Source organism: Dermochelys coriacea, chromosome 24 (genome assembly GCF_009764565.3).
Source record: "Dermochelys coriacea isolate rDerCor1 chromosome 24, rDerCor1.pri.v4, whole genome shotgun sequence".
Lineage (NCBI taxonomy): Eukaryota > Metazoa > Chordata > Testudines > Dermochelyidae > Dermochelys > Dermochelys coriacea.
In genome coordinates, this window is record NC_050091.1 from 7,561,698 (window position 1) to 7,583,788 (window position 22,091).

A 22,091-nucleotide genomic window follows, 5' to 3' on the forward strand; every position below is an offset into this window, starting at 1 on the left:
GTGGAGAACTGCAGACTTCCAGCCCAGAAGAGCCCGGAAACTGGGGAGATGGGGTTTGCACTCCAAGATGCAGCTAGCTCTGTAACCATGGCAATGGGATGGACTGACAGATGTTCTCCTCCGGGGCTGGCAGATTAAGTGGAACAATGAACCGATCGGGTAGGGCAGGAGTTGGGATGAAGTCAGGGTACCAGACTACAGAGAGCAATAGGCTGATCCGGTAGGGCAAACCCCATGTGCCCACGTTGCACGATACCTCCCTCCTGCCCCGTCCCATGTGGCCGGCATCAAAAGGTGACAAGTTTACATGGAAACGACTTACCGGTTGTGGTTTCTTGACTACGCAGCAGCCCAGCTTGTGCCAAAAATCACTCATATTTGCAGAGGCTTCCAGTTTTTCTTCTTTTCCTTCTGGTCGCTCCGCTCCCAGATGTGGTCAAGGCTCTCCGGCCCCCGGCTTCACTCCCACTTGAACTGGGAGGGTCTACACCCAAGAGAAATGGCAGCCCAGGCCCTGCTCTGAGTCACTCCATGGAGCAGGTGTAGTTGGTCTCTGCTAGGAAATCCCAAGGGAAGCAGGGGAAGGTCACTTTCCCTTCAGCTCTCAGGGTCGTGGGTCACCGTTCAGGTCCCCCAGCTCAAAGCCTGCGCTGGCCACACCTACCAAGTATGGAGAGGTTTGGTTAGGACACTTATCAGGATGCATCGGAGCACAGGCAATCTGTGGGGCACAACTCCATTCCAGCTACCCCCCACCCTGCATGCATCCCACGGAGCCATGGCTGAGGTACCATCATCTCCAGAGGGCTGGGTTTCAGTGTCTCCTCCATCCAGGGCACCATGGCAGAGAAAAGAATGACTCATTAGTCAGCCCAACCAGACATAAGCTGGAAATATCCCTGTGCGCTGAGGACTCCAGCCGTCTCCGAGGAACACAAAGGGCCCTTGAGTTACTAGGCTGTGAGTCATGGCTTCCCCCACGCCAGCCAAGGTAGCCTTCCAGCAGCACACTTTCCCAAGTCCAGAAGCTGTGCTGTTGGTCAGTTAAACAACACATCTGATTAACAGATCTCATGCTTCACGGCACAAGCGGCAGGGGTCAGGAAGTAAGTCTCTTACCCCATGGGATAGCATTGCACAGTTTTTTAGCTTTTGGAATTCCAGTAGGGATTGGTCACAGCAGGAAGCAGGACACCAGACTAGACAGACCTGTGACGGTATCTGGCTATGGCAAATGCCGTGTGCTGACCAGGGGAGTGTGGGCAGGACTCCTGAATTCTGTTCCCACATCACTGGGAGAAGTGTGGTCTAATGGTGGGGAAGGGAGATGCCTGAAAGTCTGGATTTCATTCTCAGTTCTGCCATTGAGTCGCTGCATGACTTTGTGGTGAGTCACTTTCCCTGATCCGGGCCTCAGTTTCCCCATCTGTAAAATGGGTGCAACATGCACTTTGAGTTCCGTGCACAAAAAAAAGTCACCCTAGAAATGCAGCATTAGTAGTCATTGAACTCTGCTAATTTCTTTTGCAGTCTGGGGATCATTTCAATGTATTTTCTAAAAAAAAAAAAACATGCTCTAGTTCAAATAAGAATGAAGTCCAGTGGCCTTCCTGAGGGGTGGCCCAACTGCAGCTTGCAGGCCACTCTTTTACAGTTAAAGTGCGGCTCGCAGAGCCCCCCTATTCTCCACCTACTGGGGTGGGGGGGGAAATCAGGGCTTTTGCCTTGCGGCGGGTGATGGGGCTAGGGATTTCTGCCCTGCAGTGGGGGAGAAGGAGCGGGAAGATCTAGGGACTTCTGAACTCCAGCAGGTGCCTCCTGTAGGGCTGGGCTTCAGTACCGCACTTGCTGAAGCCCCGAGCACCGGCAGGCGCTCCCTGGGGGGCTGAAACCTCAAGCCCCCACACCCTGCCACAGGGCAGAAGCATCAAGCAAGTGTGCCCGGCTCTTGAACTTCTGAAGAGGATCGTATGTGGCTCGGAGGATCAGTAAGTTTGGCCACCCCTGGACTTGGATCACAGTGATCCCTTCTGGGCTTAGAATCTATTAACATTTTCTACCCTTCTCTCCGTCACACGCCCACACCGCAACCTGCAACAGAAATAACACATTCCAGCAAATACCCTAGAAACATCTGCTGTGCCCAGGGTTGGGGTTCACAACTCCCGCAGGCTCCCAGACGGCCAGATCCTTAACGAACGACATCACCCAACGCCGCTCAGCTCGGCTTCTTTCAGCTCGAGCGTCTTCTGGTTTGCCTTGAGAGGAGGTGTGAGGTCTGCTTCTCGCAGACTCTGGGTGGGGTTGCAGCACTCTCCAGACACAGCCGCAACCACTTCCTGGGCGGCAGCTGCAACCCAAAGCTCTAAATACTGTCAGCGAGTTCCCCTTGAACTTTCTCTTCGCTCCCAGTTTAAAGCCTGCTACAATGTGCCCAAAGGATCGGCAGATACGTCGGGAAGTGTGGCCCGTGCTGGTCTGGAATAGGTTGCCCTGCTCTTTCCTGGGGTCAGGGCCAAGTGGAGACAGGGAAGGGGCCCCCGTTAAAGCTGTGAACCGGGAGGCTTTTGACCGTCCAGGGCACAGTCTGGCATCTCCTGCCATGTAAGGGCTCTGTCTAGCAGGGAAGGACAATTCTCCCCATGTCAGAGGAGGAAATCTGAGGCACAGAGGGGGAAGGGACTTGCTCAGAGTCCCAGTGGGAGAGCCAGGAATAGAACCCAGGAGTCCTGCTGCCAATGTCCTGGAAGGATTGCTTCCCAGCCTCTCCTCCTTAGAACAGCATGGGGAGGCAGTGGGTGATGCCCAGAGGGGCACATGAATGGAGAGAGGAAGGGAGGGCTCACAAAATGCATTTACTTTATTGACAACATCTTTAAATATGATCGTTAGCTTCGCTGGCCCTGGAGGCACATGCTGTTCTCTGACAGGTCTGCAAAGCTGCCCTCTTCCGGGTGAGGTTGACACGCCCTTCCCAGACCCCAGCACGGCGGGCAACACGGCCCTGGCCACCGAGCAAGTCGGACACCCCTGCACTAGCCGGTGCTGGGAACACACCCTTTGTTAGTGGCAGTGTTTGAAGCCAACAGCCCAGCTCCTCTGTTCTGATACGCTGACCCCCTTGTTCCTGAGCCACACTGGCTCAGGGAGAGTCGCGGCTTCTCATCCCTACAGCTCAGGAGAGACTCGGTCCCTGTTCAGATCCAGGGATCTTCCCCCCGCACCCAGCAGGACGGGTCAGTGATGCTTCGCTGCAGCGCGAGCGAGGAGAAAAGAGTTGACAGCCGTTGCAAGCTCCCCGGCGCGGAGTTATTCAGGGCAGGGCCTCTGGGAGCAGCGAGGATCATTGCTACAGCTGCGGAGCCTCCGCTTCCCAAGTGGGCGGCGCAGTGAGGCAGGGGGGAAGCGGTCCAGGTTAGAACCGCTGCCTAAGATCCTCACGCCTTCAGTGATGGCGGTCCACAAAACAAAATGCCCACGCTGCACCTGGCCAGCTGAGCAGGCCCACAGGATGCTACACAGGTGGCTCCAAGCTTAGGAGCTCTGCATCCATCAGTTCACAGCGGCCTTTTCTCTCATAGCTAGATAAGGATCCTTACAGTTTATTGCTCATGGGCAAAACCTCACACCCCCAAATCCGGTCTCGCTGGATACGAACGTTAAAGATCCTGGGGAGTTAAGAGTAGGGATCTGCCCTATTTTCCTTGGCCAGAATTCCTCCTCTCCCTACAGTTGCACCTGTCAATTGCCACCCTCCGCCCCAGAGGCGGCTGCATGTCCGTGGGGCTGCGTGTACACACAATGAATGATGCTACAGAAATAGACAATATTATCGTTACGGGGTAGACAAAGATCCTGTCTGACCCCTGCAGCAACCAGCTGACCCCAGGAAACGCGAGAGTGGCGAATAGCTACCGGTGTTGTGGGACATCCAGCCTGTCACCACATATCTGGAGAGCTGACGCACAGCGGTGTGCAGCCCTGAGATGCCCCGGAGTTCCAAGCACTTTACAAAGAACCCCTCGCTCTCATTCAACGCTTTCTATCTCGAGAGCTCAAAGCGCGTTGCAAGGGCAGACAAATACCACCGGGCCCATTTTATAGATGGGGAAAGGGCGTCATGCAGACTGGAAGCGAGTTGCTCAAGGTCACACAGCAGAGCCCAGGACAGAACACAGGTCTCCTGAATCCCGTGCTCTAACCACTGGATAGCACTACCTTTCCACCAGCTGGCACCAGCAACTTCCCTGAAAATCCTCTGACTTTTTGCTTTGACTCAAACGTTTGACTCAATAAAGGAAGAAAAAAAGGCAACACGATCAGCACTAGCTACTCCGTGTGGCTGACTCTAATCCTCAGCGGCAAGGGCAGAAACACGTCAGAACAGGAGTAGCCACCACAGAACAACGAATAGTGAAATTGAACTAAGCAGGGACTGAATCCGATGCCCTGGATCCAGCAGCTTTTGAATCAAGACATCAATCAGAGGCCTGGCCACTCCCAGGTCATTAAAGATCCAACCCACGATGCTCCTCACATGAGTTAGACTGACTAGATTGCAATTTGGTTAACTATGGTTTGTTTCCCATCCCTTTGATTTCAACCAGAAAAGATCCAGTCCTAAACTTGTGGTGAGAGGCTGCTAAAGAGATGCCACACTGCTTTCAGACCCAGAGGTGGCTGCATTTCAGGGACAGGTGAAGCAATGTCTGTATGACTCACTTATAAACCACTCTGGGGTGAAAGGTACAATATCAAAGGGGATTTATTTTTTAATAAATCACCCAAGACCCCATTTGCCTTTGTAACCTGGGCTTGTCCAGTGGTGGTGGCAGCATGTCCTATTTAGGACACGCCTGGTGACAGGCAGCTTAGAGGGTTGAATTTAAAGAGAATCTGGATTAGATTAGAATCTGTATTAGCAGGTATTCCCCACCCCCCGCCCCATGGAAACTTTGGATCTCCCCTACCACACACACACACACACACACACACATACACACACACACAAATTTGGTTTCATCAAAATTTTCCACAGAAGCATTTGAATATTTTGCTGAAAAACAGAATATGTCAATTCTGAAATGCTGCCACAGTGCCTCATGGGAGTCGTAGTGCAGTTAGCTTGGGCTCCCATTCTTCTCTAAAGGCCAGGCAGCCTGGTAGGACTACATCTGCCATCACCATGGTGCATCATGGGAGATGTAGTCTGGCTGGGAACCGCCACCCGTAGATGCGAATGGGGACATAAGGAAACCCATCTGCAACTGTTTTAACAATGGAGGACCTGCGCAAGTGGATAGCTTCCTCAGCCCTTAAATGGAGGGGGTGTGGAGAGAGATTTTCGTAGAATCATGGGGTTAGAAGGGACTGCAAGGGCCATCTAGTCTAAGCCTCTGCCAAGATGCAGGATTTGTTGGGAATAAACCATCCAAGACAGATGGCTCCAGCCTCTTGAGAGCCTCCATGAAAGGAGCTTCCACATCTCCCTAGGCGTCTGTTCCATTGTCCTACTATGCTTACAGTTAGGAAGTTTTTCCTGACATTTAATCTAAATCTGCCATGCTGTAGTTTGAACCCACTGCCTCTTGTCCTGCCCTCTGTGGCAAGAGAGAACACTTTTTCCTCCATCTTTTTTATGGCAGCCTTTCAAGTATTTGAAGGCTGCTATCACGTCCCTCCCTTAATCTCCTCTTTTCCAAACTAAACATACCTAGTTCCTTCAGCCTTTGCTCAGATGGTGCTTGCATTCCATCCCTTGGATCGTCTTTGTCACTCGCCTCTGGATCCTTCCCAGTTTCTCTACCTCGATGACCAAAATTGGACACGCTACTCCATCTGAGGCCTAAGCACCGCTCTATTCAGCGTTGGTATCACCCCCCGGGACTTGCCTCTGTTAATGCAACTCAAAAATGGCTTTTTTTTTTTTTTTTTTTTGCAACAGCATCACATTGACGACTCGCGTGGAGGATGTGATCCACTACAACTCCCAGATCCTTCTCAGCAGTGCTGCTGCCAAGCCAGTTATCCCCCCAGTCTGTATTTGTGCATTTGTTTTTTTCTTCCATGTAAGCTTGGCAGCGCCACTGCTGAGAAGCAAGACCCTTACTTTGGTCATGGCTGAATTTCATTTTGTTGTCTATAGCCCAATTCTAAAATTCAGAGGGATCTTGATAAATTGGAGCTCTGTCCTCCAAAGTGTTTGCAACTCCCCCCGCCCCTGCAGCTTTGTGTCATCTGCAAATTTGATCAGTCTGCTCTCAAGTCTTACATCCAGGTCATTAATAAAGATGTTAAACACCAGACCCAGAACAGATCCCCTTGGAACCTCACCGGAGACCTCCTTCCAATCTCACATCATTCCATTAATCATGACTCTTTATTTCCAATTGTTTAACCAATAACGTATCCACTTAATGGTCTGCATTTCTCCAGCTTACTTACAAGAATGTCATGTGGGACTGTGTCTAAAGCCTTGCTGAAGTCCAGGTATATGATGTCCAACACGTTCCCCCATCCATCAAACAAGTTACCTTGTCAGATAAGGAAATCAAGCTGGTTTGGCATGATTTGTTCTTGGTAAATCCATGCCGGCTGACCAGCGTAGACAAGGCCCAGAAGGATCCAAGTCCACTTCTCCCCACCCTTTGCAGGTCACCTTTAAATTCATTAAACAAGTACACAGACTGCCAGACAAAGGAGCTCCCCATCGTAATAAGATTATTCTCAAAAGGCCTTTTCTTTTTACGCTCCTTCCTTCACCAGTAAGGCAAGTGCTAGTTCCCCCTAGAGAAAGATCGGGGCAAGAGACAAGGCCTTCCGGTTTGAAAACGGCTGTCTGTTCAGATAACAGGAAGCTGCTTTCAGTGGAGCGGAACGGGGCAGCATTTTATTCTCTCTCTCTCTCTCTCATCATCAAAAGCCTTTCCCGTGAGGTCTGCTCTGCAGGGGGAGGTTTTTCAGGCCATCGCCTCTCGTTATTGTCCCCGTGGCTCATTAACCTGGCGTGTCAGTCGACCGACTCCTGGTGTGTCCTGAAACCACTCCAGTTCCTAAGGCATCATGCTTCCTGCTACAGAACCCGAACTGGGGCTGGCATTTTCCCCACCTTGTCTGAGATCTGACTGGCTGAATCATTCCAAACCTGACCGTGCTACGCCTGATGCTGCAGTGTTATTTACCTCACAGGAGCTCCAACAGACTCAGGCGAGATCGAAGCCCCGTGGTGCAAGGTGCTGTACAAACAAAGTGCGGCAAAGACTGCTTTTGTCCAAGGAGTTCACAACCTATAGAACAGGGGTGGGCAACCTGAAGCCCATCAGGGTAATCCGCTGGCGGGCCGTGAGACAGCTTGTTTACACCGACCATCCACAGGCATGGCCACCTGCAGCTCCCAGCGGCTGCGGTTTGCCGTTCTCAGCCAATGGGATAGAAGGACCACCACCAACAGGTGGATACAGCAAACTCTCCTCCTCCCTGTCTAGGAGCAGTGATATGGTTCTGCTGAGCAGCGGCTGGGCAGGTCAGCTAACCAGCGTGGTGTTTGTTTGCAGACCTCACAGCAGAGGGGATTTGCAGAACTAGGGCATGGCTTTGCCCAGGCAGAGGGGGTGGCATGAGACAGCGGGAAGGCGCTGGTGGGAAAATTTGGCACGTGGGCAGGAGAGGAAGAGTCAGGAGAGGCGAGGCCATGAAGGGCCTTAAAAAAAAGCAGAGACGAGGTTCTGAGCCTCCAACTCGTTCGACTTGGGGTCGCGTGCACGGCACACCTGGCGGGAGCTCGGCACATCTCAGGATCGGGCCCCGAGTCGGCCATCCTTGCAGGGTCACTCGCTCTGCCCAGACACAGCTGGGACGATGGTGAAGGGGAGGCTACTGGACATAGACCTTGTTGTCCTCTAGCTCCCAGCCAGGCTCGCTCAGCCTGTGCTAGCTACTATCCGCACACAGGGTCTGACCCAGCTCCTGCACTGGGGAAACAGACGGCAGGGTGTTGTTCGCACATGGCTGTAGGGGTGCCCGGGACTTGAGGGAGTTACAGGCGCAGTGGCCCAACAGGGTTACAACCCCAACAAGGCATATCACAGAGATGACACCACCAGAAGGGCCAGGCTTGGGGGGAGAACATGACACTCAGCAGCCAGAAATGAGCTTGCGGTTAGAAAAGTGACTCAGCAGAGATGACAACAGCCTGGGTGTCTATATTTATGCTTTGTTGGCAACTCAATACCTCCCCCCCCCCCCCGGCCTCTCTCTAGTGCCTCCTGGCTTAAGGATATCAATGTGCGGAGCCTCTCACCACGCCCAGGAGACAGGCGTTATTCCCATCATCCCGTTTACAGATTGAGTAGAGGGAGGGGAAGCGACGGGTCCAAGATCAGAAGGGAAATCAGCAGCAGACCAAGGGTGCTTCACTTGAAGATTTAAAGGGTTTTTTGGGGGGGGAGGGGGGAAGGGGTGGGTTATGGGGGATGTTAACATTTGCCATACTACGATCTCCATGAGGAGCTGGAAATCACAGCCGTGTTCCCTCCATCTCCTATGTCCCATGTCCTCCTCCCGCCCATAACGATGCCGCTATCGGAGGGTCTTTTAGACCAGTGCTTCTCAAGCGATCTGATGTGGGGGACCGGCAAATGTGCGCGCAGACCAGCAGCAAATGGCTTACTGACCACTTTGAGTAGCACTGCTTTAGACGATGCACAAGTCGGAATAGATTCCAGCTCACTCCCCCAGAGCTCTATCATATAGGAATTAAAATGGGTTTGCCTCATTAAGGGAAGCAGGTACAGCTCAGAGACGGGGGAAAACAGGAGCAGCAGAGAGGGAGGGGTAAGCAGCAGCTGGGTAGGAACAGCCCTCTTCCTGATCTGGCTCCCTTTGGAGCCAGTGGGAGTTTTGCTGGTGGATTTCAATTGAGGAAAGTCTAGCCCTGCAGAAAGCTTCATCCTTCCTCCTGCTTAGGGGATCCTGCACTTCGCCTCTGGTTTCAAAGAGATTAAATCCCCCTACAGCCACCAGCGACAGCCTCCAGCCACATTGAAGTGTGTGGTTCTGCTTAGAGGGCCGGTCCTTTTGCACAGCACGCATATGTGCCCTGCCAGACATTTCTTAACATCAACGCCATCCTACCTGATTTAAACCAGTGTAAGTGAGAGGAGACTCCAGCCCAGGGAGAGAACAGGACATTGCACCGGGAATCTGTCCAGGGAAGAAGGTTCACCCATGCAAAGACCAAAACAAACCCTGACAAATGGGGCTATAAATAGTCTGTCCCTTCCCGGCAGGTCTTAGAGGTTAAAAAGCTTAAATTCTAAAAGGAGAAGGGGGAAAATAAATCTATATTTTCAGCTGGGCTCTGGGCACTGACTCAAAGCCCAAACAACAAATAAGCAGAGGGCAGTTCAGTAGGCCAGACAGCCAGGGGGAGAAAAGGGTGGTTTTCATGTGGTTACTGGCTAGAACCCAACACTCCAATCCATAACTTTGCGGGCAGGGGGTGGGAGGGTGTGCGGTAAGGGGGTTTTCATAATCTAGGAGATCTGGGAAAGACTTTCTGCATCACCCAGCTCAGTGCCGTTCCCACAGGCATGGGCTCCACTTCTCTTCTACAGGCGTGATGGCAGAATGACCCCTAGTTTCCAGTGCTCTGAGAAGAGGATCGGGCCCTGTTCCTGCAGCACGAACCCATCCTGGTTCAAGCTGCTTCCCACTCCTGTGCCCTGGGGATCGTCTCTGCCAAGTCATCAACTGGGATTTTGGAACCACTGAAGGAGGAGTGCCCTGCCTCAGCAAATCCAAGGAAGCCTGGGATAAGATTTGGGAGGTCTAGTACAACACCCTAAATCCCACTCAAAGCTGGATTAGCTGGTGCTGGTGTCTGTAGCCTTGCGACAGATAAATGGATATAGGCCTAGCCTGGAAATCTGGGTTCTATTCCTTGCCTTGTATGTCCTTGCCTCAGTTTCCCCCAACTGTAATATATAGAGAACGACGCTTGAGAGCTGAAGATATTATTATGTGGGTGAACCTGAAGGAACTTGAGCCCTTAGGGCATACCAGCAATTCTGGGTCAGACTTTGCCTGCACACACAACGTGTAGTGCCTTAACTATACACAACACCCCCACCCAGCAGGGGCACAGTTAGAACTGTATAAGAATACTTATTCCATATAGCTTATTCCCATAAAGCTTAGTCCCATTATCCTGGGATTCAGCAGACCTGGGGTCTATTCTGGCTCTGGGTGACCTTGGGCAAATCACAGCCCTGCCCTGTGCCTCAGTTTCCCCACATATAAAATAGGGAGAATGATTCCAACCTGCTTTGAAAAGCGCTTTGCGATCTAGGGGCTGGTCTGCATTGGGAAACTCACCTCGGCATAGACACATCGCACAGGGGTGTGACAAAACCGCACCGGAGAGAGGCAGCGATGCAGCCCTAACCCCTGGTGTAGACAGCGCTTGGTCACCAGGAGAATTCTTCTGGCAACCTAGCTACTGCCTCAGGGAGGTGGATGACTTACACCGATGGGAGAACACATCCCGTCTACATTGAGGTGCTGCAGCTCGGCAGCTGTAGCGGTTTAAGTGTAGACATAGCCTAGGATGGAAAAGTAGCTACATAAGAGGTAGGTGGTGATGTTATTTTTACCAGTATAACCGAGTCCTCCCTAGGGATTGTAGCCGGATATTTATATCAGTAAAACAATCACACCCCAGCATAGTTCTACTGGGAAACTCTGTCTGTCACCCAGGCCTTCATCAGCCAAAAGGAAAAACATTTCCCAGAGGTAGGGGGATGAGCGAGAGCCCTTTGCTGCGTCACACCAGCCCTTGCCGCACGCAGGTCTAGAGGGGGGGGGATTGTTTTGATTACATGTTGGAAAACAGGAAAGGTCACTTCCTCTGCCCTGGCAGCCCAAGTGCAGCAGACTTGAAAGGGAACCTTTGGCGCGTTTGCCAGCAAGGCTGGGCCGTGTGCTTCCTGACTTGGGGGGGGGGTGGGGGGAGAGAGAGACAGTCCCCTCTCCTTTACGTTTGCCGCAGGCCCCTCCTGGGTGCCTGTTCCAGCCAACGCAGCAGAGAGAAAGACAACCGTCGATTTCAGCACTGCATTTACACCAAGGCCCCTCTATGCCACCAGAGTGGCAGAACCCACTCCCTGAGAAACCCTGGGCACAGCTAGTGTGGGGGGCAGGCATAAGGGCTCTGGGCCAGCCCTGCTCCCAGCCCTCCAGCACAGAGGGCAGATGAGGGGCGTTTGGCTGGAATTCACTGCACGGGGGCCGAGAACCTGCTCTGGCCCTAATTCAGGGCAGCCACTGAGGGCCCAGAACAGGGGGAGTGGCAAGGTGGCTTGAAACCGTCTTAATTCCAGGCTCCCCAAGCACAGGGACAGTTTCTTGTCCCCTAAACCAGCCCTGCTACTGTACGTACATTTGCAAGCTGGCTGCAGTTGGGTCTGTTTCCCGCAAAGAACTGGGCTCCTTCACCGTGCCAAAAAGTCTTATTAGTGTTTCTATGGGGCCATTCATCCAACGAGCTAAACACCCTTTATCACCAATTCATTAACCCCCACACCCAGCCCCCACCCCGAGGTAGATCACGCTCATCAGCCCCCTTGGACCGATCTGGAAACCGAGGCACGGGAAAGTGAAGTGACTTGCCAAGCGTACAAAGATATTTAGTGGCAGAGGCAGGAATAAGCCCTGGCGTCCTGACCCATCACCCAGCAATTCACAGACATGCCAGCACCCCTCTTCCCTGGAAGCCTGGTCATGTATCTTGTTAGCAGGTAACCACCAACATGTACAAACGCAAATCAAGGGCGCGCGCCAAGCATCTCCACATTTCTCAAATGCTTGCTCTCAGAGACCAGCGCACAAGGCTGGGCACAGTATGAAGTAGGCCTTGGGATTTGGACAGGGTCCCTTTAATTCTTCCTCCCCTCGCCGGCAGGGAAGAGAAGGGGTGGGGGAAGAATTTTTGCATTAGACCCAAGAGACAAAGTGACGACATCACAACTTGGGCAAGAGCCATTACATCATCACGCCATGCTAGGGACAATATCAAGTCACAGACCCTAAATACACACGCCCGCAAGTATGAATATGATTACAGATGGTGCCTGCTAGTGGCTGGAGGTCCAAAGGCTTCGAATCAGTCTACTAGTGCTACTGAATGGAGCTTCTCCCTTGAGCTCAGCTTTGGAGCAGGTGGATCTATGGTGTGGAGTCCAAACTCAGTGGTGGCCATGGTGCATGCGCCTGCACATGGGTGTGCAAACATACACAGGGCACTTGCACAGTCCAGGCACAGCAGAGCACTTCCACGGGCAGGGAGAGGAGATGCCCTCAGCTGTTCTTTTCAACCGCTGATCTTTACGTGAGAAACTAACTTCTCTCTCGGATTTTACATACGCTGGGGGAGGGGAATTTGAAGTGTGGCAGGAAACTGGGCTTTCCATAAGAGCTAGCGCCGTGTGGGCTGGAGAAACTTGTGTCACGAGATCCCGGCCACAGACAATAGCTATGGAAAGTTTGTGGGGGTGGCTTTTATACCCCAGATTTCCCACTCCCCCCCAGTCACATATGCATTCAGGGGCAGGTTTTCATAGACTCAGCACCCACCGTTGGGGCTCCATTTTCAAAGGCTGTCACTCAAGGCCAGATTTCCCTGGCTAGCTCTGGACCAGAGGTGCTGAGCTCTTGTGCGAATCCAGCCCTTGGAGCCCAGTTAAATGCCAGCCAGGCACATGCTCCTGGTCAGGTGGGGAGCGGCCAGGATCAGCCCTCAACCCCTGGCTGGCTGATCTTCCCCGTAGCCCCTTTCTCCCCAGGCTCTGCCTGCAACAGACCTGAGGATCCAGCCGTTTGGAGGAAGTGCTTTGAAAACCAGCTGCGGGGTGGAGGCAGCGAGCAGGATGGAGGCAGCAGGAGGGCGGCGTGTCTCTAAGTGCCTTCCTGGCAGCCAGCGAGCGGTAGCAGGACCAAAAGAGGCCCCGTTTGGGATGGCATAAGGAACACGAGCAGCGATGCCAGCGGATGGGAGGCTGTGACAGATGTTGCAATCCCATGCAGTATCCTTGGGTTACTGTGTTGTACTTCCCCCCAGAGTTCCTGCAGGAACTAACCAGTGTGTGGGGGGGGAGGGGGGGAGAAATTATCTGCGATTATAGAGAACTCCAGAGAATTTCCATCCCATGGGGGGTTTGCATAGCCTGGTTCAAACTGGGCTTCCCAGAGACTCAAACAACGGAGCTTAAACTGTCACCAGATTTCTTTGGGATGCAGCAAACGGACAGGAACTTCTGTCCCAGGGGGAGCCAATCCTTGCGGAAGAGTTAGAGGGACTTTGGTCAACAAGGCCCCCTAAGATTGAGGGGTGTCCCCGGGGCAGCCATTCACATGTGTATAGGAACATCTTTTGCTTTTCATGTTTCTCCGGAATGCTTTTCCCTTAAGAATAAAGGTGCTTGCTTAGAAGGCGCTGGGTGGTAACTTATTACACCACCCTGTGCATAGCTCTCGGAGAGAAGGCAATGCACAGCCGCTGGCAGAATGGCTTGCTGGGGTATCTGTGACACTCGGAAAGTGAGGGGTGGGATAGGACGAAGGGATGGAACCAGTCAAGCCCAGTGCGAATGGCCACGTACCTTGGACCTAGAGGGCGAGAGCTGGATGCAGCTGGGATGTACGTTATTGCATAGATTAACCGGAAAGTTAGTGCCTTCAGTGCCGGGTCTGTGCAGATGTGTCCTTAGACCCACTGAGGCCCCCCCGGAATGCAGAGATATCACCAGGACACGGGGCTGCCCTAGAGGGACTATTCCTCCACCCCCCTAAAGATGGCATGCAGCAACAGTCCAGGAGAGGGTGGATAGAGAACTTTGCTGTTACCGCCACAGAGAACATGCCTGTTGGAGACATCCCCAAGGAACATTCCCTGGAGAACATGGCCCGCAGCCTCGATCCCTCCGACCCCCTTGGTATTCAACATCCTGAGAGCAGTCTGGGGCGGTACTTGGGCCAGCCTCAGAGAAAGCATTATCTAGCAGCTAGAAAAGCAGCCTGAAAGCCAGGACACCTGGGTTCTAGCCCAACTTCAGATGAAGTCGTGTCTAGTGGCTAGAGAAGGGGGGGGGAAAGACTGCGAGCCAGGGACTTTTGCCATGGACTCGCTGCGTGATCACTAACAAATCACCTCTCCTCTTCGAGTCCCTGTTTCGCCACCTGTACAACAGGGATAATGATACCAGCCCACTTCTGAGAGAGGCTGTGAGAGCTTGATTCACTGTTTGCCAAGAGCTTAGGGACCCTCCCCAGAGAGGGGGCAATAGCAGAACCTGGTTGAGAAGAGGATGATTTGAGACAGACTCTAAGAGAGCCCTAAAGCTGGGCAAGAGCTGCTCCTTCTCCAAACAGAGCAGGCATATTTAAGACAGCATGGGGGGGGGGAAGAGGGGGAAATTAGACACGTGACTTTAGCCCACGTGACTAGCCGAGGGCAAAGCTGGCCTTTTCTTCCCAGACCTCCCAGTCGCACGGCAGAGTAATTATTAGGACCCCCCCCAGGTTTGTCTGACGCAAATGCACAAATTGGTGTTTATCGGCCAGCTTGTGGAGGCCAGGAAAGGTGACTCGGCAGAGAAGCGGCACTGGAAGGGGTACGGGAGGAGACCTGGGGTTTATTTCCTGGAGTCACTCTGCTGAGTTTGCAGGTTACATGGAGATTTCCCCATCTGCCCACCACGGTCCCCACTCTGCAGCCAAACATCCAGCCAGCTCTGCCCACGTTGTGTCCATAGGCAGCACTGGGTGCAGTTGTGCCAGCGCTGACAATAGTCTAAGTGCTAGTGTAGACAGGGCTATGCCAGTCTGAATGCCAGGCTGAGAGCAACCTGGCTCCATGTGGGGATTTTTTACACTCAGGATTCCCACTTGGTAGCCTCAGGAGATGCTGTCTGCCAAGACACAGGCATATACACAATAGCATTGAGACTTCTTCTGAGAAGAACTGGAAGAAGTTTTCCAGTAGAAACTTTTTTTGAGTGGGGGGAGGGGAGATTTGGGTCGACAAATGTGTGTCCAATCCACCAAATCATTCTGGTCAAAAATCAAAATATGTTTTATTTCTGAAAAACTCTTCCTTTCAAATTTGATCTCAATTTTATTCCAAAAAAAGGCTTTAAAAGCCTTGAACACAAACTGAAACCTGAATTCAAATTTCAAGCATCCCAAAACTATGGGTGTGTTTGATGTTCAGCCAGAAAAGTGGAAAAACAATCCATTAACCACAGATTCTATGGCCAGAACAGACCACTGTGACCGACTCATCTGACCTTGTGTATAACACAAGCCATGGGACTGCCCCAAAACAATTCCAGCTTGAGCTAGAGCAGGTCTTTTTGAAAGAAGGTGTTTTAGCTCTAGTTCTGAGCCTGGCGAGACACCTGAGCCACATCTGCACTGCACCACCTGCCTTTGCTAGACCGTGGTGGAACTGCAGCCAGTGGGGAATTGATGGGCCCCATTTTTGCTGGAATTGGCAAAGCAAAAGGGCTTCATAGCCAAAGACTTTCCCTGCCCCCAAACGAGCTGATGCCCAGATACTGCGGTGACAGGCACAGGTCAAAGGCCTAGAGTCGCTAGACACAAACGGGTTGGGCTGGAAGAAAATTGGTCACTTTTAGAGAGGCTCCGAGAGGGTTTAGGGGGATCCTTTATGGCACGGGAAAGTGTTAGAAGATTCTCCCAGACAGATCCCTGTACTGAGGGAGAAACCCTGCCCACCCTCCCAAGGACAGCATCCCACAGCTAGAGGGGTGCCCTGGTGCGACCTAGTACAGGAGAAGGCAGGACACCAGACTGATCTGATGTGCAGCCCCGACACACGACACGCCAGACGGCGCAAAGACTCGCTTCATCGCCACGCCCAACCGCGGTTCCCCATTCGGCACAAGGAAGCTTTGGGGTGACTTGTTTAGCGCTGATAAAAAGGGCAGCATGAGACGTGGGCAGCCCCTCCCCCAGCTCGGGTGGCCGGCCCAACATTGCCCCGCATCCACTTGGGTGACATGCCTCTTCCACTCCCTCCAAACATCTTGTCTGATCGCAGGGATGGCCCCAGAGCTTCCGTGGGGTGCTGCTCGAAAGGGGTGGGCAAGCAGGGAACTTGTGTTGCTAACTAGGGCAAGACAGGAGCAATCTCGTTCATCTGCTGTCTCATTAACGTACGTTCAGTGTAGGCCACTTGGGGAAGAGTCTTAACCGTGCCCTAGACCAGGCCAATAAAGCTCAAGGTTGGAGCCTTCGGAAGGGACGCTCCAGTCTCTTCGCCCCAAGGCTAGTGATGCTGCTGGGGCATGAGGGAAGAGAAAGAACAATGCTACCAGGCCTTCGACACGCTCAGAGGAGAGAAGAGTCCACACATGGGGCATTGTGGGCTGTCAGAGAAGGGGCCCCATTATAGGTCACGTGGGAGCAGGACCCCGTTGGATCAGGCCAACAGCCAGAGCTGCTTGTTTGGGTCAGACCCAGACATATATAGACACGTACATGTGTCTTATGTACTTGTAGACTCCCCATATTTATCCTTATAACCCTGTGAGGCAAGGCAGGGCTACTTTCCTTTTAGTACAGATGGGAAACTGAGGCACAGAGCAGCTAAGTGACACAAGGAGTCTGTGGGAGGGCGGGCACCCAGGTCTCCCAAGTTCTGGGCTAGTGCCCCAAGCACTGGGCCATGCTACTGTGCCAAAGAGCCATTACATACATAGACATGTTAATAGATATGCCTGCACATGCATGAAGCCCACTTGGTTTGCACAAGCATACAGAACATCCGTGACTGGGCATGTGTGCACAGACAGGTGTGCCTGCAGACATGTATGTGCAAACACAAGCATCCACATGTATCGGCACTCCCAGGCTGCAATGCACACACGCACAGAGACGCACCGCAGGCATACACATGAGCCGCTTGCACATAAACTACACAAAGCTGGGAACCTCACACTCGTCTCGGACTTGGGAACAAACACACTCCTGATACATTCACACGGCACCAGGAGCCAGTAAAATAGGGCCCACCAACTCGCAACCTGCAGAGCATCAAGGATCCAGAGGCCAGGGGAGAACACGTCTAAAGAACTCTTAGAAATTTATCAGTCCCTAGCACAGATCCTTTGACCAGCCAGGGCCCCTATCAGAGGGAGACGCGTGGCTGTTTATAGGCGTGCAAGTGCCAGGCGCTCAAGGAATCCGGCGGCCAGAGGCTTTATCTGGGAGTTGGGCCATGTGCCAAGGCCTGAAACAACAGTCATCCCATGGAGTTGCCTGGCTCTGACAGGGGTTGTGGTGGATGAGACACCAGAAAAGTACCAGATGGATCTGCCACCACCTCTGTCACTGCAGACGCAGCTCAGGAGCATCCTGCTGCCCAGGCCAGAGATGATGCTAATGGGGCCAGGCTCCATGCTGCTGTCAGGGAGGTTGGTTTCCATCCAGCGGCTTCCTGACAGGCCCCCACAGAGTGCCCACCCCACCTCCCTGATGGGCCAACAGCCGCATGCCTGGACAGGTACCATCCACCAGGAGCCTGCTTCCCTGCAGGTGCCCACAGGGCTAAACTTCCCGCTGGGCATGCTAAAGGGAAGTGGGGAAGGCAGAAAAGGGACATGCACATTAGCGGGGTGCTCTCAGCCACGGCACTTGTAATGTAGCCATCACCGTGGTATTGGGGCACGAGGAGCAGTGCATTGGGAGGCAGGTGAGAGTGTCACATGAGCGTACGGCTTTGTCCACACGCGGGCACTGAATTCGCACCCTGCCTTAATCTGAATTAGAGTGGAATAGCTACTCTGGAATAATTGTGGAAACTTTTATTCCAGACTAAGAGCCCCTTTTTCTGAATTAGGCCTGGGCTACATCGTAACACTCAGGAACATTAAACTGAATTAACTAAAAGATGTGAATTTAAAGAGTGGATTCGTTAAACTGCATGAAACCCCTGTGTGGATCCTCCCGTTCAGAATTACAGTGGCCTTAACTTGAATGAATTGAAGAGGTCAGTGGAAGTGGGGGGAGGTGCAGGGTGCAGACAGAAGCCAGGGCGCTGCGGGGGTGCAGGCGGGAGCAGGAGTCCCTTGCTGGAAATGGGGGGGGGGGCAGATGGGCAGGAGCGAGCATGCGTCTGTTAAATCGTTTTTCCAGGCAGACCCTGCACTAACCCAGCTGGCTTCACCTGTCCATGCGGAGAAAATCCCCCTACACACGCTCTTCTCGTTTCCTTCCCATTAGTTGGCGCCGGCGGCCGGCCCCGACCTGCCTGAGCGCAGGCTGGGCCCCACGGCCATGGCTGCCACACAGGAACGCACCTTGGGCCGGGCCTGATCGGAATTGCCCGTCCTGCCCCGACCTGCTCGGCTCTGATGAATCTCCCACCTGGAGCAGGGAGGAATCCACCACTTGCCGGAGCAGGGAACATCCCTGCCAGGGCCCGTCTCTCTGGTGCTAGGAAGGTGGGACGGGGACGAGGGGGAGAACAGGAAAATTGCTCCAACCCACTGCCCACCCCACCTCAGTCACGTCGGAGGCTCCCAGCTCTAGGTGCGCATGTGAATCTCCACACCAGGCCTCGGGGAAGAGCCACTGGATCCATCCAAAACCAGACCCAACCCACCCATCTGCGGTAGTATTGCAGTAGAGCTGAGAGGTCCCAACTGACATCAAGGCTCCATTGGGCCGGGTGCTACCCAGACACAACGAGAGACTGTCCCTGCCCCAAAGAGCTCACAGTCTGAAGAGACGTGGGGTAGGAGGGGAAACCGAGGCACAGAGGGGGAAGGGAGTTACCCAAGACAGTTCTAGCCCCACCTCTGTTGCAGTTTCTGGAACCCCCTCATCATAGTATTTATCACCTCACAGTTTGTAATATATTTATTCTCATGTAAGGCAGGGCAAGGCTACTATCCCCATTGGGGAAACTGAGGCACAGAGAGACTGAGTGACTTGCCCAAGGTCACAGACGGAGTCTGTGGCAGCATCCCTGGGCCATCCTGCTTCTCTGACCCCTCTTCTTCTTCCCAATCCAGTGTTCTAGTCACTAGACAACACTTCCACTGCGTGTTGGGCTGGCTTCTCTCTGCCTTTGTGCCCCTTCTTGTGGTATCTGGCCAACAGCTTTGGGATCCCACCTCACACAACAATCCTAGAGCTGGCTCCCAGTTCAAGGCTGGGCTTTGAGCACATGGCTTGGCACCCAGTCTGGGGCAGGTGGGGGAAAGGCAGATCTGTGCCTTCTCCACAGCTCCAAGTGCTACGGAGTGAAGGGGGAAGATGGGCAGCTCCCACTGGGGTCCCGGAGGGCACCTTGGCCCGCCCAGAGGGATTGGGATAGAGCGGTCAATGTGCCAAGGCCTTGCTTCGCAGCCTGCGTGCCTCCAGACAGGGGCATGCACGGCCGCAGGGACTTGCCTTAATGGAAGATTTGCATTGGCTGCCCCCCCCTTCTCCAACCCCATCCGCTCCCAGCCCTCGGGGAGGGTCAGACTGGCCCGAGTCACCCTGCGCACGCCAGGGGAGCTCTGGATTTGGCCCAGACGCTCGTTGTAAGCCCCACACTGAGAACTCTCTGGCCAACTGACCCCTCTTCCTCCCATCTGCCCCAGACCCCAGCCCCTGCTCCAAGCTCAGAGCGCCCCGTCCCCACCCACATCGGCCCCCAGACAGAGGCAATCCTGGCACAACAGCAGAGCAGAGAGGCTCCCTGGCTGAGCGCCATTTCCTTGAAGGAACACCGTGGGCAGTGGGGAAGAGGAGGAGGAGAGCCAATGACTCAGGTCCCCTGAGCCTAGACTCATTTCTCCTTTCACTTACCCGGGTGTAAACCCGGCTGCTATTTCAGCTGGCTGAAGGGATCAGCACCCAGGGGTCAGGTAGCAGAGGGGAAGAGAGACTGCGCAGCGAGATCCTAGCTCGTGGACCAGAGCAGGCTGGCTCGGGGGTTATATAGCACTCAAGGCAAGGCCAGGGGACAACAGGGGGGAGCTCACGTCACTGCTGGGAATTCTACCTACCTATTCCTCGCCCACCTGTGCAGCTTTGGTGCCGGTATAAATCTGTCTGTTTCAGGGGAGTGGCTCCTGATTTACCCCACTGAGAGTAGGATCAGGCCTGGGGCTGTTCGACTCCATTGAATGCCAGGCACGGATGGTTCAGAAAGGGGCCAAATTCTCTCTCTTGACCTCAGCGCATTGATGCTGGCAGAGTCTGGCTCTGTAACATCATGTGCAGAATGTCACTAATTCAGATGCAATTCGATGTCCTGGCAGAACGCACTGGGCCCAGCTTGTCCGTTTTGCAAGAAGGGGGTCAATACAAAGACGTTCGCACTGGCCTCTGGTTGCAACCCAGCGTGCTAGAGCGGGGGCTCCGGCGCCAGGACTCCTGAGTTATCCCTGGCTCTGGGAGGGGAGTGGGGTCTAGTGGTTAGAGCACACAAAGAGGAGTCTTGATCCCTGGCCCTGGGAGGGGAGTGTCACTTTGGGTCTGTCTACACTGCACGCTAAGCCTGGTCTCCAATTCAGGTCTGAGCCTAAGGCCCCTGCTTCTGTCCACCAACAAACCAGCCTGTCTCCGGTCAGCACTCAGGACTTGGGTCGTAGGGCCCTGCTGAGGGGGTCAGCACCAGAGTCCAACTGTGACTTGGGTCCAATCCCTCTGCTGCATGGATGCGGCCCCAGCCACAGCCCCCCTCGGAAGGTCTGCGCAGAGCAGCATGGACACCACAAGCCCGGGTCCCACAGACCTGGGCTTAGGGTGCCGAGTGGTCAGAACAGGGCAGTGGGAATCAGGCCTCCGTGGTTCTGTCCCTGGCTCTGCTGCTGGCTTCCCGGCAGACCCTTTCCCTGCAAAGTGGCGAGGATACTAACCGGCATCGGAGAGTTTGGGACAGGTGCTCCGTGGAGCAAGGAGACCAGAACAGGCTAGAGCAGCCCTTAGACTCCGTTACTCCGTCTCCCTGCCTAACCAGGAACGGCTGCATCACAGTTTGCCTGCTCACCCCCTTTCACCAGCACTGAATTCACTGTGCAAGCAACAGGGTGCATGTCCCGTGGGTAAAAAACCAGCTCGGGGCCCGATGTGCCTCTCCTTCCCGCTGGGGTCAGTGGAGTCAACTCCTCAGCCCGCAACGGTGTTAGAGCCCTGGAGCTGAGAAGAGACGGGGCCCTGGATCCAACTCTGAAGTGGCCCAGTGGATTGGGTGATCTGGGGCCTGCTGCAGTGGGGGGGGGGGTCAGTTGCAGCAGAGCATGTCTGAGGGAACTGCCGCCCTCCCTTCCACGCACATCCCCAGGCCGGGGGGTCAGATACCCAGCTAGGGCCGCTGTGACTCATGCTCCTTTATCAGCTGTTCAGGATTTCGCCCCAGTTCTCCATTCACAAACCAAAAAGGGGAAAGACACTGACCAGTGAGACAGACCATCCGTATGACTCTGCGGGATCCTGCCTCCCCCGCACCCTGGAGCCTATCCTGCCCCATGTGCAACTGGGGGGGTGGAGGGGGGAGGAGGGGCATTCTGATCTGGGCTGGTCCTCTGCCAACTCCCTCTGCCAATTCCCAATTCACACCAGAGAAAGGCAGAGGAGAACTAGGTCCAGGTCAATGATTAAATGGCTCTTTCCTACACCGCGTATCTGCCCTGGGCCAAAGTCACAAGTGGAGGCAGCTCAGCTGTAGCTCAAGAAAGCTTAGGCTCAAATAAATTTGTTGGTCTCTAAGGTGCCACAAGTCCTCCTGTTTTTTTTTTTAAGTGATTTCAATGAGACCAGCAGTCTCTGCCCATCAGGGCTAGATCTGTCTCATTTGCCCCTGGGATGTCCCGTTAGCCCTGTAAGGGGGCAATAAGGCTGATTTAGCTGAGGGCGGGGAGTGAGAGTCCGTTCTGCATCTTTGGCACGGCCACGCCGGATCTGTCTACACTGCAATACAAGCCCAAGGCGAGTAGAACCCGAGTTAGCAGACCCTGGGTTTGGTAACTTAGGGCTTGAACATCTACACTCATCTGTAACCCCAGGTTAGGAACTGT

General features: G+C 53.8%; 1 protein-coding gene across 1 annotated transcript in view; it reads right to left on the minus strand.

Annotated features, from left to right (window-relative positions):
* CDC42SE1 (CDC42 small effector 1) overlaps nucleotides 1-22,091 on the minus strand; it is a 55,686-nt gene that overhangs the window by 24,946 nt on the left and 8,649 nt on the right. The window contains exon 2 of the mRNA XM_038382875.2: nucleotides 323-660. Within this exon, the coding sequence (XP_038238803.1) occupies nucleotides 323-376 (54 nt within the window). The 5' untranslated portion in view covers nucleotides 377-660. The remainder of the gene's footprint in view (nucleotides 1-322; nucleotides 661-22,091) is intronic.